Source organism: Dendrobium catenatum, unplaced genomic scaffold, assembly GCF_001605985.2.
Source record: "Dendrobium catenatum unplaced genomic scaffold, ASM160598v2 fragScaff_scaffold_334, whole genome shotgun sequence".
NCBI classification, from domain to species: domain Eukaryota; kingdom Viridiplantae; phylum Streptophyta; class Magnoliopsida; order Asparagales; family Orchidaceae; genus Dendrobium; species Dendrobium catenatum.
The window spans coordinates 2,428,364-2,447,725 of NW_021318796.1; the positions used below are offsets into that span (position 1 = coordinate 2,428,364).

The 19,362-nt window shown below is 36.6% G+C and overlaps 1 protein-coding gene across 1 annotated transcript in view; it reads left to right on the top strand.

Moving 5' to 3' along the window:
* Nucleotides 1-19,362, top strand: part of LOC110110735 (protein unc-13 homolog) — an 83,751-nt gene that overhangs the window by 11,421 nt on the left and 52,968 nt on the right. The window contains exons 12-17 of the mRNA XM_020842340.2: nucleotides 4,408-4,638; nucleotides 6,991-7,065; nucleotides 7,237-7,308; nucleotides 7,502-7,687; nucleotides 7,781-7,939; nucleotides 13,960-14,052. Of these exons, the coding sequence (XP_020697999.1) occupies nucleotides 4,408-4,638; nucleotides 6,991-7,065; nucleotides 7,237-7,308; nucleotides 7,502-7,687; nucleotides 7,781-7,939; nucleotides 13,960-14,052 (816 nt within the window). The remainder of the gene's footprint in view (nucleotides 1-4,407; nucleotides 4,639-6,990; nucleotides 7,066-7,236; nucleotides 7,309-7,501; nucleotides 7,688-7,780; nucleotides 7,940-13,959; nucleotides 14,053-19,362) is intronic.

Sequence of the window (19,362 nt, forward strand, 5' to 3'; positions counted from 1 at the left end):
TCTATTGCTCGATTTGCTTGAATATTTTGGACAACAAATGTTGTCACCTTATGATCATACTGTGTGTAGTCCTTGTGAGGGGATATCCACAAATAATGGATACAACTGTCCTGATTGCGGGCTACTACCTCATGAATGCAAAGTTTTGAGACCTATCACTCATATTGAAAAGTTCCTTACCATCTACAAAAAAATTGGGTTAAGGACGAATCGGTGTAAGGAGAAAGCCTGCAGACGTATCACCAGAGGAAGGTCCCAACTATAACACCAAGCATACAAAATTGAATGATTTTATGAATGATTCTATAGTGTCAAAGAAATGAGCAGTTGAAGAAAAAAATGTCTCTCATTCTAACATCTTTTCCGAAATACTGAGATTTTTAGAGAAATGCCATATCATTCGAATATATATCTGGAGATCAAGCCTTGCAAACCAATGCCCTATATATGCATCACAAATACATAGAACGAGCCCCTCGAGCATATCATTCTGGAGCCGTAGAAGAAGTTTCTATGTACCATGTGTATATCAGATACTAGAATATCGTTGAGATATCAAAGATGATCTTGTACTCTGTTATGTCCATGCTTTGAGAAGACTACATTGTGATGAGTTGAAGACAAAGTAATATAACTATGCATTAGTCGAGCCTTTGATCTCATTAGCTTATGATACCTCATCTATCACAAAACGACCTCATGTCGTTTGGATGCCCTTACCCAGTCTAAGCAAGGATCGGGTTCGAATCTAAACTCATTTCTTAACCCACGATATCCTCAAATGTCACATGTGTGCCTGCAACACGCTCATCAGGGCTCATGCTGGTGTATACTGTTGAATGCATTTTGCACGGTGCATTTATATGATTGTTATATGTATGCATGATGTTGTTAGAATGAAGCCCTCTGCATATTGAAAATGCATACAGGAGGATACTTTGAAATGTAATTGCAATATCAAATGACATTCTTGAATGAAACCCCCTGCATCCTGTCAATGCATGCAAGAGGGTGCAAGAGGTCATTTTAAATTATGATTGTAATGTCAAATGACACACTTGAATAAAACTCTATGCATCTTAACGTTACATGGAGAAGGTCATTTTAACATGCAATTGTAATATATAATGATATACTTGAATGAAATCCTTTGCATCCTAACGATACGGGCAGGAGATTATTTTAACATGCAACAACAATGTTGGATGACAAGCTGGAATGAAACCCTCGACATCTTACAAATACATGCTAGAGGTTATTTTGGAATGCAATAGCGATGCTGGATGACATGCCTATATAACGTATTATGTAAGTTATGACACATGCATATGCAACATATTAGCATGTAAATTCAATGCATTTGTTATAATTAAATGCATTTCGCGATGCTGAATAACATGTTTAAATGAATTATCTTGTATGTTGCAATGCGTGTATGAGAGCATTTTAAAATATCAGGCACTAATCAATTGCGTGGACAACTATCGTTTGAAGATGCACAACATTATATTTAGGAGGTTATATTCGCCTTCTGTCTGCTTGTACGAGTGCTTTTATAGGTTGAAGGTTGTTTGCACAACAAGCTTCTCATTATTCCATGTGGGAGATGTCCATGCATTTCACAGTTGATTGAGGTTGCTTACAAGTTATTTATGTTTGAAGGTCTCCTGCCATGAGTCCTTTGTTTGTTGATTTGTATTTGTTTGAATGAGTTAGATTGTCATATATCATTTGCATTTTGATTTTATTGTGCATTTTAATGTTTAGGGTTTTGTTCCATGTTGTCCAGTTCAAGTATGGTCCCCTGTTATTCATACAAGTTTCATGCACATTGTTTAGATACATGTTCTCTAACGGTTGAAATTTTGGTAGCATCCCAACGTCTTCCCCATTTGGAAAAAATTTGGGGAACTAAGCCTTCCCACCATGCTAAAAAAATCATGTATGGTAGGTGTTTAGCGACACCGCTGTTATGGTCTTCAGTCCCACCACGCCAAGAAAGGCGTGTATAAGTCTTCGGGGGTACCTGCTTTGAAATGTACAATTCTTTCCCCACAGGCGCTGAGGCACGTACGAGTACTTAAAGTTGTCCTTGCCCCACGAGGAAAAGCGTGTATAGAGCCTGTCGCCTTGTCATAGGTGTTGCACCGAGTTCTCTTCTACTGTGCTATTAAAAACGCGTATAGGTGGTTTCCCGGGGTATCATGCGAGCCGAGGGTGGGGTTTGGAACTTTATACATTATTAATCATTTTGAGTTTTATTGATAATATTTGATCATTAACTACATTGTCTGCTATTGATAATATTAGATTGAGCATATCATATTGATTTTTTAGTCATTGTGTTGAAAGCTTTAAGGTCCTAAGGAGTTTTCGATTACTATTGGGCTTTTGAGCTCATTATGTGAATTTTTAATGATTTCAGGTCCTGGAAGGGGTCATGACTAGTTAGAGTGAGATTGCCACATATCCTTAAGTTTTCTTTAAATTTTGCTATGTATTTTTATTTATTCTTTTGTAGCTTGAAGCTTGTGATAGATTAGTGATAGAGTGATCTCCTGGTTAGTGTAAATGACATTTTGAGTGAATAAATAGTAAAATATATTGATGTATATGGTTTTAGTTGATTTCGCTGGTTATTATTTATATTGATGATTTATTAAAGCTATGGTATATTCTTAAAATGATAACTAGACAATTCTTATAAATTTCATTATGGGGCATTACACGAACACAAGGCCTTCAAGCAGCTGGATCGAAAGGGGCGTGGTCGTGTCGAAGAAATAGGAAGGGACATCGTCGAAGGAGGCGTGAGAGTAGTAGGGCTTGAATCGGGAGGTGACGTCTCTCGTGAGCTAGATGTGGCAAAGGTAGGAGACAAGTCTTCGGTCAGAGGCTGACCGCGGCTTTGGAATGGGATTTGGAAGTGCAGACGAATGTAGTTTGGCTTGTTAAGGGTCGAACGAGTTGTATTCGGCCGGTGCTTGCACTAGGGAGTTTGGAGGCTTGTGGGAGAGGGATTTGGCCTATCTACGTGTGGCTGGAGGGATCAGAATAGGTTTTGATAGTGGATGTGCTCACGGATCGGTCTCAAGTTGTCGAGGCTAGATGTCAGATGAAAGGATTAAACAACACACAAGATATTTGGTTGGGTAGGGCTTCAATTGCTCATATGGTTGGATCGAAGCAGGTGGATGGCTGGGTTAGTCGATTAAGGGACAAGGGTCAGATGCCGGAGGCGTGCAAGACTTGCAGAATATTCGGATCTCTCATGCATGAGGATTTTAATTGAGGAAGAGAGATTGAATACTTCATTTCTTCCTCATTTTAACGACACAAGCTGGGGTTTGATCGAGGTAGAACAAAGGTGATGTGACGGGGATGAATTGAGTTGGCATTAGATTGTGCAGAGCTCGTCATTGACGTGAGAATTCGTGGCCGGACGCCGGGTTGCTGGTGAGGTTAGGTGTCGGATCTGATCTCGTTTGATTTATTTTACTTTATTTTAATTCAATTAATAATAATAATAATAATAATAATAATAATAATAATAATTAATAGTAGAGATCACGAAACGAGAATTTGACTTAAAAATGCGCAATTTCCTTGATTTTTGTGCATCGTTGTCTCAAAATCCATGCCGATTCCCTCACGCAAATTTCATTGGACAAAATTATAGTCCATTTTGAGTATTGTCGATGCTCTGAATGCAACGACAAAGTCCGTTTTGCGATCGAGCGTTGTTTGAGCATTGTCGTGCGTCGTTTTCTGGCATCAGTCGTTGATTTGAACTAGTCTCGTCTGATTCGACCGTGAGGTGGTCCCACTTAGGCGAATTCGACGTCCTGATCGCAACGGCACACTGTTTGGCAATTGGAGGTCATTTGGCCCTTCAAGTGTTGTGCCGCGCTGATGCACACGCCACTTAATTCACTGATTTTGTTCTTTTTACACGTATTTTAACGTTGGGGTCAACAATCATGTAACAAACTAAAGGCTCGATTAGATCTCTTTTGATGTATTTGCATTCCACTTATCCCTTTTAGTATTTCAGTAGGTGGGAGCAGGTATTACGGTTTTCTTAGCAGAACAACATATAAACTATGGGGATGCATTGATCCCTTGATTTTACCCTTGAATGATTGTATTCTAGGACTGTGGTTGGGTGCTTGATATGGATCATGTGACAGCCTGGAGCATATGCTGTCATTCCCATTTTATTGGTATTTTTACTGTTTTCCCAATAAATACTTCACAATTATGTTTTTTCATCAATGAGATTTGAGATCTCTCAAAAAATTGATATCTCAGCAAATTTTATTTTTATTTTATAAAAGTGAATTAGACTTTAATATTCCCTTTGATTATTTCCATAAAACTATTTTTTCTGAACATTTTCGAAACCAGTTTGTTATCACAGGGGAACAGACACTCTTACAAATTGTAATTGATCACTTAAGGAAAATTCCATTGAAGGAGCAGAGGAGTCCACAAGAAAGATTACACTTGAAGAGCCTTTGTTGTTTAGTTGAATGGGACGAGAGGTCTCAAAAGCTTACATTTCTACAGTCTTTCTTGTCTCCAATTCAGAGATGGGTTGATACGAGGCTAGGAGACTACCATTTACATTTCTCTGAGGTATGATTTCGTTAAGATAATACTGATTTACTTCTATTTTAATAATCATTGCGCTGTTGCTTTTGTGACTTCTTTAATGTTATTTCTAAATGAGCCTAAGATTATGCAAATATATTGTTAATGGCTAGCATGTGGTAGTTGCTCAGAGATGTTCTATTTTTACTTCAGAGAATTTATTCCAAATTGGAATTTACACGACTAGTGATGCAGAGCGAAGTTGGGGATATTATCAGCAGAATTCAAGTTGGATGGTTGAAGTGGAGGAATGCATCGGGCTTGTTATGTGATAGAAATGTACCCCTCAAACTTAAGGGAAAATTCTATAAGATGGTAGTGAGGCCTGCAATGCTTTATGGTGCCGAATGTTGGCCTTTAAAAGAGAAGCATAATACTAAGTTAAGTGTGGCAGAGATGAGGATGCTCAGGTGGATGAGTGGCTTTACCCTTAGAGATAGGATACGAAATGAGCATATACGTGAAAAGGTTGGAGTAGCTCCAGTAGAAGATAAGATTAGAGAAAGTCGCCTTAGATGGTTTGGTCACATAAAACGGCGGCCTTGCGATGACCCGGTTAGGAGAGTAGAGGTATTAGATTTGACTTATGTTAAGAAAGGTAGGGGTAGACCTAAAAAGACTTGGTTAGAAAATATTAGGAATGACCTTTCTTTATTAGATTTAAACGAGAATTTGACTTTTAATAGGACACAATGGAGAAAAAGGATTCATGTAGCCGACCCCACGTAGTGGGATAAAGGCTTGATGTTGTTGTTGTTGTTGTAGTGATGCAGAGCGAAGAAACGGGAGAATTATTGAAGCCTTGAGCAATTTAAGGAGAAGTGAGTAGAAGAAGAGAAGGAGAGGGAAGTTGAGAGAGAACCAAGCACTTATCCTAAGAGAGAGGAAGAAGCGTGCCAAGCATTATTTCATTCAATATCAAATTCTATTTTACTTTAACCCTTGGACTTCTATTTACAATTGAAGATTCTATAAGAGAAGATTAGTTATTAAATTTATATTTAACAATGATTAATCTTACCCTAAACAACTATCAAATCGCTATTTTGACTGTGATAATTAAAATAGAGATTATAGATAAATAAAAAATAGAAATGCAATGACAATTAAATTAAAATACTAAGACATGATACAATCAATGTTTTCCCTACATCAAAGAGTCATATTGTATCTATGAACTTCCAAGTATTTTTGAAGTTTTTTGTCTTTCATATAATCAGCAACCAAAGCTTTTTATTAGTACATATTACACACGTAAACATTCATACATAAGTATCAACTACTTGTGTTCGTGGTGCATTGGTTAGAAGGAATCATCCATTACAGTATTTATATAATAGCGAAACTCTTGAATATCAGCCACTTATATAAGAGGGGTTCCTTATTTCCTTGCTTTAAGTTGCCTTAGTTTGAGGGCACATTTGAGAATGTATTTTGGCAGCTTTTTTTCTAGATGAGATTACTAGTTACTTTATTCATGCCAAATAACAAAACACAATACTTGATTGATGCAGGATTGTAGTTGCGGATTCTATGGTAGTTTAGCTGCTTCTTTCTCCCTTATTTGTTGGGAACTTTGTCACTACTTGCACCTTTTGCTTTCTTTGCAGTGCTTCTTGTGGTTGTTTGAGCGGCTTTTTGGGGGATTATAGTGTCTATATGGAATTGTATCACTCACGGTTTTTTGGCGTGTTTTTCTATTTGATGTTTATATGATTTTGTGTCTGGGTGTAGGCCCTTAGATAATTTTTTGGTTCTAGTGCTGTAGTCGCCTCCTATGCTAATTTTTGTTTTCCTTTGTGAAGATGTGGCTTGCTAGTATAATTTTTAAATAAAAAAAATCTATAAATGTATAGTCATGGGGATGTAATTAGAAGTTTTTGATTGAATAAAATTTCTTATTTTAGTTTCAATATTTTGTGCATGTTGGATGTGTGATTTTGTCTAGATTAATACAAATGCGAATACTTAATTTTGGGGAAGTCCTCTTTATATCATTTTGAGGTTCGAATTTCGTTTACTTTAGAGAATTATTCTTTTGAACTAATTTTCTAAATATCTTTTTATTAGCTTGCTAATGTTATGATTTTTTTTTTTAAATTGATACAACTGTGATTTTAATTGCGGTAAATAAATTAGAATTGCCCATTGATTTTATATGATCCTGATTTGTTATTGATTTTTTTTTAATATTTATTTGATTATTGCATTGTCATTTGAGTTATAATTCTTTGAAATCAACTTCCGTCACTTGTATATATTATTTTCTATAGTAGGAGCTTAAAAAACATGTAGTATTTGAGTTTCTTTACAAAACATGTAGTATTTGATGTGCAGGAGCCCACAACGATGGTTGAGATTGTAGCTGTGGCAATGATCACTCGAAAAATTTTAATCGAAGAAAACGAAGAAGTCAGTTAATTTTTCTTTCCTTTCCGTATTATCTATTATTTTGTGTTGAACAAAGATTGCCGTTGGGCCGAAAAGTATACTTTCCTCGCTTATTACTCTTTATATTCTGATTAAATTTTTTTTTTTAATTTATTTGTTTTGAGAAAACGGCATAATGAAAATATAATGCAGGCGATGGAACTGGATGAAAAAGAATGGATTGATACTTACATTTCATCTTCTATTAAATGTGCTTTTTCAAGGGTGAGCGTCTGCAATCAAAGTCATATCTCTTGGCCGAGTTTTTCCATTTGAATGCAAGATTTTATTCTTGCTGCTTTATAAACTTGCTCATTAGTACATCAAAGGAAACTCGTATTCTATTTTCTTATTCCTCTTACGGATTCAGGTACTTCTATGTCTAGCATAATCTAGAAATACTGCGTGCTACCTGCAGATTACACATTCTATTGAAACTAAGTTGGAAACTACACATGAACATGTCTTGGCATGTCTTGCTGAAGAAAACAAAAAGCTTTTGAAGAAAGACTCGACCACATTCTCGCCTATTTTATCACGTTGGCATCCACATGCAGCAGTTATTTCTGCATCTCTTCTTCACAAACTTTATGGTCATAAATTGGTGAGTTCATTGTAAATCAACTACATTTATGGGTTTTGTCAGTTTGGATAATGAACTTCCTTCTTGGGGTCTCACTTGTTTTTTTCATTCCAGAAACCATTTCTTGATCGAGCTGAACATCTTACAGAGGATGTTGTATCCGTGTTTCCTGCAGCTGAAAGTTTTGAACAGTATGTGATTATGGTGATTGCTTCTGCATGTGGAGAAGCAGATTTGGACGACTACTGCAAAAGAAAATTAATCTTGTACCAGGTTTGCATGTCTTCTGATTTGTAATTTCCGATCCAATACTGAAATACTTTTTTCTTTTATCACGAAGTCATGGAATTCTATTGATGCATAACTGTCTCTTTCTTGTATTTGTGTTGATGCGTAAAACTTAATGTTCGTCTAGTCAGTGGATTATCTTCTAAAAATCAATAGAACACTGTACAACTGTTGACCTACGCACAGAGCCTGAAATTCCGCCCTAATCTTGTAATTTCGTACCTGCTCGGCACGAACACCGCTCTTTGCACAATTCTTGCTGAAATCCAGCTCGAGGAGGCCCACTCTCATTATAAAAAATGAGAGGAATGACGAGCTCCTGCTCTTCTTCCTCTGCACACGAGCCTCCTCACGATCGGCCCTCTCTTCCACTTTCGAACTCCCTATGCGGATCTCCACTCAACCTTCCGCCTCTACCTCATATCCCAGATCCTGCAGTCTCTGTTCGACTCAATCAGCCGCAAGCCAACCTCCTCATAGCCCTCCGAACTCCAGCTTGATCCTGACTACTATGCCGATACCTTCATTATACTCGACCCAGCCTACTCAAACACTTGATTCCTGTCCTACCTCCAGCTGTTAGAACCCGGCTCCGAGATCCCACAGATACTGTGCCGTTTGTGTTAGTATTAATAGAATTTGAGAGGGAAAAATATTCTTCCAATTATTATACAAAATTATCCCTATTTATAGATATATACAAGATGTTTTAATAAAGAAACAAAAACTATAGAATCATGCATAATTATCTCAATTTAATCCTTACTCCTTCCTAAATCAGCCACCCAAATATAGAAGGAGATTGGCGTGATCCATGTGAGCCTCCCACGGATTCTCATCCTGACCGTGGGATTAAGTGCCAAGGAACGACTTCTAACACCCCACAGTAGTACTTAAAAGTATTGTCAGGTATCACTAGCATAACCTCCATTTCTACATCATTAAACATTAACATACAATTCTTTCAGTAGAGATTTATAAAATTCTAATAACAGATTATTCACTGAATACACGGAAGCATCTAAAATTCAAGTTACTCCAAATATAAACTTACAGAGCCACTACAATAAACTACTCATACCAGATTGAAATGTTTTCATACATCCAAAAGTAGACTTACTAACAAATATAACTTTAACATGAAATGAAGAAACACTTGCATAAATCAACTCGCATCAATCTTTTCCTTTCCCTTTACTGTAACAACAGCCAGTAAGAAAATACCAGTGAGCTGTGAGGCTCAAAAAGCTATGCAACTTTAAAAGAAATTTAACTTGCATGACTATAAACTTCATATCATTAAAAATATAAATAAAAGATAAATTATTTAAGACAATTTCATAACATCTCATTTGATATTAACCTTTATTTTCTCTTTAATCCATACTGAATATCAATTTTACTCATTAAAAGATTTGGCTGCTCTTTCATATACATATTCAATGGAGCCCAGATAAACCTGACATTATCGTCATTGAAGAATATAGAGGTCCCTTTTGTCTCTTTAGGTGTTCCTTTTGCACTACCTGCTATGCAAGTATTATTATTTTGGGGTCCCTTTTGCCCCACTTACAAGATAATCTCATGTTTGAGAACCTTTTTGCCCTAACTACACTTGTAAGTCATACATCATTTGTAACCAAACTTTACTTTAAAGTGATATTTAATATTAGTTTTTATAATCATAGATCATACTTATTTTGATGCATGCTTCCATAATCATTTATGTTCTAATCTGCACATAATTAAAATTGCATATCATATACAAAGAAATTGATATCTTTCCAAAACAATATCAAATAGGAAAACTTTTAGATTAACATATAGAACCTTATTTTACCCTTACCTGGTTAAATTATGCATCCGGTCATTCATACTTGGAAACTTGCATGAAAAATCATTTATATATATTAAACAAGTTTAAGAACCTTTCACTTTAATACGTTCAACATTAACCATCTTGATTATAATTAAAAGTCATTCTAATTGAATATGAATGCATTACTTACCTCCTTGCCTAGTCATCTCCTCCAAATCTCCAATCCTCTACTTTGAATTCTTCTAAGATTGTAAGTTACTTCGAAGCTTTCTCTTTGCATAAGACCAAATTTATCTATGACACCATAAGTTATAACATCTTTAAGAACTCTTACTATTAATTGGAAATCCACACTAAGCACATACCAAAAGAACTTACCTTGATTTCATTTTCCTAAAGTTTTCTTCTTCCTTCAATTCTCATTACTCCTCTTTTATTTTCCTTAAGAGTTTTCTTTAAAAAATTCTACTCCTTATAACTGTGCTAAAAAATTATAGATCTTAATAATATACTTAAAATTTCATTGATACACATTTTGAATTTGATCACAACTTCACTTACCCGTAGTTATTCTTTATATTGGAATTGCCGAATATCTCCTCTCAGAAACGGGCTTCACACTTCAGCCATTCACAAAGACAAACAATGCTACAGTCCCTCAGTTACTGTAGCGAACTTGCTTCAGAGATTTTTGGCACTATACCGATTCCTGCTACAGGAAAAATTGGCCGAATTCCTTTATGTTGAACACTTCTATGAGTTGATTTTCTCAATAGGAATTCTGTACCAATTGAATCTTCACAGCAATGCTAATTCCTTTCCCACCACAGCATTTCTCCATTCTCTTTTTAAGCCCGTAACTGCACTTCTCATGTGTCCCTTGGCTGCTTCTAAATTCCAAACAGAGAAGTAATGAGGGAGGGCCCACACAAACCCATAACTGATTTCCAAAACAATTCTCAACCCTTTGATGTCTCAACCATTTTCTGATGTCTAAACAGCAGTTATTATCCATATAATGCATCGTTTAAACAAATTTGAGAATTTGTTTAATTTAATAAAATACATTACTAAAAAAATAACTTTTAATATTAATACAATAGGAAGTTAACATTAGACTTAATTTATATTTTATCTATATTTAAACCAAAATTAACAACAAAAATTTTGTACCTGAAACTCGGATCTTACACGGCTGAGATTTTGACACTCCCCCTCAAGCTGGAGAATATAGATCTGTCATTCATAGCTTTGTAATTAGTCGCAAAGTGGTAGAGCTAACAAGTCCCTTGGTGCACCATAGAGTAGGGTTGCAAATGAATCGAGCCGAGCCGAGTATGTGAGTGTTCATGTTTGTGTTCGTTTAATATCAGCTTGTTCAAAATGAGGGAGGGCCCACACAAACCCATAACTGATTTCCAAAACAATTCTCAACCCTTTGATGTCTCAACCATTTTCTGATGTCTAAACAGCAGTTATTATCCATATAATGCATCGTTTCAACAAATTTGAGAATTTGTTTAATTTAATAAAATACATTACTAAAAAAATAACTTTTAATATAGATATGTCAATAGGAAGTTAACATTAGACTTAATTTATATTTTCTCTATATTCAAACCAAATTTAACAACAAAAATTTTGTACCTGAAATTCGGATCTTACACGACTGAGATTTTGACACTCCCCCTCAAGCTGGAGAATATAGATCTGTCATTCCTAGCTTGGTAATTAGTCGCAAAGAGGTAGAGCTAACAAGTCCCTTGGTGCACCATAGAGGCATAGAGTCCTCTATTTGGTCAAAACTTTGGGTGGAATTAGCTTCAAACATTGTGACAACGACAAATGATAGCGATGAAGGCTATATCAATCAAGCCTACAAGGTGTGGGGTAGCAATGAAAGCTGTGTTGAATAGTAGCCCTCAAGATATCGGAAATGGCAATAAAGGCCGGTGATGGGACAACAGAAAAAATGGATTCATTATCCTTCGGGTCAATCTCTCTCGATACTCAAGGGAATGCTGAGAATGAAGGCGCGACATTTGCGACAAGCTTCAAGGACAAGAGCAGATTTCAAGCGACTCAACACTTGGTACACAAACCTCCTCCTTCCCAGGTAATCCGACTCCACCTGAACAGACTCCTGTTTGATCAGCCAGTATAGGTGCATGCAAGGCCTCTGATCCCTCTGGTTTGCTCGTAAGAGGGACTATAGCTCTTGCACTCTTGCTTGTCCCTGCTCTCGCATGAGAGGAAACTCTCGGCTCTTTCCAGACACAAGCAGGAGGTCTTGCGCTCACTTCTGCTTGGTCGACTTTAGACGCCGCACACAAGAGGAGCCCTCCTGCTCTATTTCTCCTTAGTCTTGGATGCACGAAGCCAAATTTCGACAATGAAGGCCGATGGTAGGAACTTGTATTCCTCATAATTCTGGCAACGAAGGTCGGTGGTGATGTAACTTCCTTTTCCCTTTTAAGTAGGTCTTCACAAATTGAAGCCTCTTTAGATAGTTCTTCCCAATTAGGCGATAGGAAGGTTGCATGCTTTGGAGGTCACCCGGTCCTTGGTGTATCATAGATTCTTCTATTTGATTAAAGCTCTGGGCTGAATTTTCTTCAGACATCGTGGTGTTATACAAGCAATAAAGGCTGATTTGATTATATCAGCAATAAAGGCTGATTTGATTATATCAACAATAAAGGTTGATTTTGTTATATCAGCAATAAAGGCTTATATCGGGTCTAGGTCTCAAATCTGATTTAAGACTTCTTGCTGTTGTCGGCCCGTCCCAGATAATCGAGAGGGGTGTCTCTATGGATTTGAGCGGAATAAAAAAATCAGAAAGAGCTTCATATCGAATCGTTCGAGCGAGCGTTCGGGCGAACTTCTTCTCCTGGTTTCTTCCGAGTGTCCAATTGTCCGAGCGGAACCTTCCTGCGTCTGGAGGCTGGAGCGTGGCTTTGGCTTCGTCTTCCGCTTTCAGCTAGGGAGGTCGCGCTAGGTCTTCCGCAAGCTTCGTCTTCCGGTTTCAGCTGGGGCCTTTTGCGACAACTTCTGTCTTTGGTAAAGCTCCTCTCTACGACATCCATCGGCAAGGCTTCGTCCATCGTCCTTTGGCAAAGCTTCGTCCGACAGGAGAGACTATACATAGGGGCGCACTCTCGACTAAACCCGGAGGCTACCATTCACTTCGCTATCTCGTGAACAATTTTATAAATGACATTTAAGTTTATTTTGACGACATCTAGATATCTGCTAATTCTGTTGGCATCCAAATGTTAAGCTATTTGACGATTAAAATAGATGATGACAAAAAGAAGCACTTATATTTCTGCTGATATTTTAGAATAATATTATATTGTTCAAATAAAACAATATCTAATCAGAGACTCCACATTAAATAGATAGCACATCCATTTAAATAGCATGGTTATCTATATAACACTGTTTTCTAAATAACCATCTAAATACTTTTGAACCAAACAACCCTAGGAACGATTTGAATGCGTGCAACTTGATTTTTTTTTTGCATATTAATTTAGAACTTACCATCCAAGTAATTCCAAATTGATGGGAGAAAGCTTATGGGAATATATTTGATTGGATATTGAGGAAGTATTATGTTGGAAGCTGAGGATGCAAAGGGATTTGTGGAAAACAGAAAATATGTGAGAGCGCAATATTTGCAAAGTTGGGTTGAATATTGGGTAAAGTAAAAGAGGGGTTTTGTTTGCAACATGTGATGCAACTGTTGCGTTGAGGTGTTAAAACAAGGATAGCATCAAGTTAGAGTCCATGAAGTAGAGTTGGTAGGGAATTATCTCAAGGAGACCTAGAACTCTTATTTATTAAGTTATGAAAGTCAAAGAGCAAAAAATAATAAAATCCACAAGTAGAGATCAAAAAGAAAATTATGACAATGATGTGCATGAAGTAGAGTTCTGTAAACCATCAAGTTTAAACATCATGACATCCTCATTTTTAAACTTCTATTCTGCATTTCAAACAAAATATATTCAGTTACCATCCTGCACACTTTCAGTTTGATGGGCTGTGCTTATCTCATAAGAAGACTTTTACACAATTAATTGGTCCTGCGTTTGGATGGATTTCATTAATTGATTTATTCTTTCCATTGTTCTCTGAAATATTTATATTATTAAATTAAGCTTTCTTGTGATGAAAGGTTGAAACCACATCTGGCATGTTGATCTTAAGGTGGATGAACTCACAACTGAAGGGAATTGCTGGCTGGATTGAACGGGTCATTGAAAAAGAGGTGGTTGCCTTTGTTGATTTATTTTTAATTCTTTTTAAGATGTTTGTTATGAGATGTTGCTGGTTGCAATCTTCATTTATTTTGGCTGTTTTGACTTGTTTGCTTGTTATATATCATCCCTAGCTCTAAATAAGGAATCATGAAATTTGATACAATAACAACAACATCAAACCTTTATCTCACTACGTGTGGTCGGAAATTTGATAATCATATATTTAATTGCTCTACTTAGAACCGCACAGTTTCAACATGGCAATGCTATCCTATTGAAACATAAACTTTCGGGTCCAATAAGTTGTACTGATGCATATAATTAACATTTAGCTCAAATTGAGGGTTTGTGATTTGTTCTCGGGACATAAAAATTTACTCTGTGTAGCCATTAATAAATTATGATGCTATGTGCATCTTTTTCTTATCTGCCTTGTTGGATCAAGTGATCCAAAGATAAGAGGTTCTAGATCTAGAGGTCTATCATGCAATACAACAACAACATCAAGCCTTTATCCCACTACGTGGGGTCAACTACATGAATCGTTTTTCTGTGTCAATTTCTCATTTAAATCTAATAAAAAAAGGTCATTTCTAATATTTTCTAACCAAATCTTCTTAAGTCTACCTTTACCTCTGTTACCATGCAATAAAATGGGAATATTTCTTAGATTCTAGATTTAAAGTTTTTTGTTTGTAGTGTAAAAGTTCTTTACTAGTAGTATACAACAACAACAACAAGCCTTTATCATACTATGTGGGGTTGGCTAATTGAATCCTTTTTCTCCATTGTCCTGTTAAGAGTCAGATTCTCATCTAAATCCAATAAAGAAAGGTCATTTCTAATATTTTCTAACAAAAACTTTTTAGGTATATCTCTACTTTTCTTAACATAAGTCAAATATAATACATCTACTTTCCTAACCAGGTCATCGGAAGGCCGTCGTTTTATGTGACCAAACCATCTAAGACGACTCTTTCTAATCTTATCTTCCACTGGATCTACTCCATCCTTTTCATGTATATGCTTATTTCGTATCCTGTCTCTAAGAGTAAAGTCACTCATCAACCTGAGCATCCTCATCTCTGCATCACTTAACTTAATATTATTCTTCTCTTTTAATGGTTAGCCTGCTATAACACCTCGATCCACATGCCTCGAAGAAACATTCATCCACACTTCCATAGATTTGAAATTTACTTTGGTTGACTGGTGTAACCTTAGCTGGTGGGATTAAGTATGAAGTCACGGGGAGATCGATCAAACACCGGTTCTGAATGCTGACTTCCTTCTATCCCTATCCCCTTTTTGGTCGAATATGAAAATCCATATTCATTATTACGAAGAGTCGTCTCTAAAATCTCATCACTAAACTCATGCTGTAATGATTGTCATACATTTGTAGATAAGATTGATCCAACTAGTCCACCCAAGATATTTGGTCACTCCAATCAAATTTATTCTTGGATTCTAGAAGATCTCGTTTTTCACACCAATGCTTATCGTTTTCACCTTCAGATCTTTAGTGCAAAAATGACTGGAGCTAGCTCTTAGCATGTTTAGGGTAGTTCTTCTCGTGCACATTGAGCTATCTGGATGCCTAGGCTACCACCTTACCATGTTGTATTAAAATATATCCCAAACCTTGATGTGAAGCATCACCGCAGATTTGAAATCCATCGGTAGCAGAAGGAATGATGAGAATAGGGGTTGATACCAAATAATTCTTGAGCTTTTGAAATGTCTGCTCACCGGCATCGAACCATATGAACTTAACAGACTTCTGGGTCATTCTAGTTAGTGGAGTTGCAATACTAAAAAAGCCTTCCTCGAAGCATTTATAATAACCAGCTAGGACAAGGAAAGTACGAATATCAGTGGCGAAACTACAAATCTTAGTGACGGTGCTTGGCCTTGGCCATTTCTTTACAACTTTGGCCTTAGCAAGATTTGCCGAAATTCCAACTTCATTAACAATGTGACAAAAAAATGCCACATTTCGAAGCCAAAACTTGCACTTCGAGAATTTGACATAAAGCTTAGTCTTTTGAAGAATAGTTAATGCAGTTCGAAGATGTCTGACATGCTCGTCATCATTCTTGGAATATATTAGAATATCATTAATAAATACTGTTACAAATCGATCTAAGTACAAACTGAAAACTCTATTCATCATATCCATAAAAGCAGTAGGGGCATTAGCTAACTCGAAAGTCATTACTAAAAACTCATAGTGACCATATCAAGATTGAAAAGTGGTCTTCGGCACATCATCATTCTTGATCTTACACTGTGTCCGGAAGGCGGCACACCCTGGTAACACGGGACATGATGAAGGGGTAAAAAGACCTATTTTGTATTCACAAAGAGAAGCATGCATATACAAGAGATGCAATAGGATATATATATGCACCATAGTAAATAGATGAAGTAAAATAAAAAGTCAATTTATTAATAGAATTTCAAATAATCAATACATCCAAATAACAAGAGTTCTGATACAAGCCAACAAAAATATAAATAGAACAAAAAAGGCAGGAAAGAAACTACCCAACTCTCAGAACAAAAGCATAATAAATTACTACAAAATAATAAATACCAATAATAGCCTACTATTGGTAACCCTGCTCTTGAGGGGCGAATTATTACGTCGGTCACTGGACCGTCCGCACACCAATCCAGACGCACCACGTCACCCGGATACACTGGGCCCCGGATGTATCTGGGTGATGTTGTGCGTCTGGATTGGTGTCCTGACAAATCCGGACACCGGACGTAATAATTTTCCCTCTTGAGGTGGCGGTCCACCAAACATGCCTATAGGACCTACTAAAAAGACAACATGTGAGTTTGATTTATCAAACTCAGCAAGTAACTCTTATATATCAAAATATAAATGGCAAAAGAATGGAGTATGTAGTACGAACAACTAAAAGAGGGGAGTAGTAGCCTATAATCACTATATTAAAAACAATCATGAGATATGCCATGTTTTCAACAACATAGTCTAATATGCATGTCTGTATGCTAGTTAGCGATTGATGTCAAATCACTTCAATGTTTACAAATGCACCACACTAGGTATCCTTGTACCTCACAATGACCTGTAAGTCATATCTTTGTTTCAATTCAAATCCAATTATATAATCAAACAGTCTTATGTATATAACTATAGTTGGCCTATCAAATGCACATCACCAGAAAGTTAAACACGAACCCAAGGAAATTCATTGAATTCTTATAGAGTCATCATTCTTAGTGCTCGTCAGCCCCGGCTAGCCAATAACCAATATGATTCTACCGACATACACATCAATGCACAAAATTATATTGTTTTTCAAAACATTTCATGCGTACTTTTCAATTGGTTTTATAGTTTCAATATGATCAATATTATTTGATACTAATGTTTGATTTGCTACCATAATTATCCATTTCATTCAATAAAGCATGTGTATGAAAATACCAAAAAAAAAGAATTGATGTGCATGAATTTATGCAACAATAATTCAAAAATGACTATTTATGAATCTTGCTTGTTCATATTTAGCAGATGCGCAAAAGAGTAGAATTCTACAATGACAGAACTGGCCATTTATCATCAAAAGGTCTTGCATAAGAATCAAGAATAACGCCACTAACTAAGAAATGTACGTTTATCCTAAAAAAATAAATAACAGTTACTCACAATGGTTGCCACAAACTCCAACCTCAAAAGTGGCTTGCTTGACTCCATCAAATGACAAACTTACAAGTAGCAAAACCAAAATAACATTAAGCACGATCATCAAGGCATAAAGAAAATTATCCTAATCAATCATAGCCACGCCATGAACACCAAAATTAATTATGAAATAATATGATATCAAAATATATAAATAACCTGGTTTGATCAAATCGAACACCAAACCTAAAATAAGGTCTCATTCAAAAACCAATTAAAATCCATCGCAGCAATGAATCAAGGCAACACTAAATCAAATCTTGCAAAAGCAATACAAAATAGGACATCTACTCTATATGTTGGCAATAAAGAAGAAGAACAAAGGAAGGAGAAGGGAAAAAGAGAAAGATTGAACTCACTATTGAAAGAAGGACTTGCTGTAGGCGTCCGTTGCGAGAAAGGAGCGAGGAGAGAGGATTTTGGTGGCTGCTACGAGGGAGAAAAGAGTAGAATAAGTGATGTCCTAGCTTCTTATTCGGTTTAAATGGCAAAAGGGAAGGTTGGGAGCGGGAAAAATCGAACAAGGTGGGATGAATTGTACTCGATTGGAGAGAGAGACATGTGCACGAGAGAGGATCGAAAGGTTTGCTTGTGCAGTTTGCTTGCGTGCAGAAGGTTTGGCTCGCTTGGTTTGACGCAAGAAAGATGTGGTGGACTGATGGGGACATCAGAGCATGAATTGTATATCAGAGGCGTGGCCGTTGATCTACGGCCACGATCGCGTCGATGTGTTTTGAGTTATTTCTTGTATTTGTTTTATTATGTTATTTATCTTTTATTATTATTTATGTTGTAATTGTTTTTCCGTTTTTACCTCTTACTTAAAGGCAGGTCGTATGTAAGCCATGAGGGCATTGTGTTTTATTTTGAGTCTTATGTACGAGGCTATTTATAGCCCCTATGTTCTCTTTGAAAATTAATGAATGATTGATTAAGATTTCTTTCTTGCATGAGTTCTTGTGAGAGCTTGAGAGCTTGAGAGATGAATCCCAAGGAGAGGGAAAACAGATCACCCACCAACCTTGGAGACGGCCGGGTTCTTAGTTTGTTTTATCGTTCTTGTATTTTCTTTCTTTCTTTCTCCTTTTCCTCCCAGCCGCCAGATTCACTAGCCGAACCACCACCGCCGACACTACTTTCCTCTTCCCAAACCCTTAACCGCCGGCCATTTAAAACCCCACCTCCACCCGTCGCCTACACCTAACCCGCCACCCCATCCACGACCAATCCCCATCGCCGGCCGCCCCTAGCCTCTCCCTCCATCCCCACTTGCTATCAATTCTTTCCTAAATTAGAATTCATAAAATTGGTAACTCATTATTGATTAAATTCAAATCAATTTGAATTTTAAATAGTTACTTAATTTATAAATCTTATTTTGGTAAACCTATTAAATAAAATCTTATTTAAACTTTAAATTAAGAGAGGATGGGATATTTCTTTCCAATCTTGATTTATTAATTTAAGCAAGCATTAATTACCACATTAAAGTCCCTCCTCCCCCTATAAGCCGCCGGCCCCCCCTTGGATTTTGGAATTGGATTTGTTTCCTAAAGCCACCTCCTCTCTTGGAAACAATTCAAATTCTTTCCCT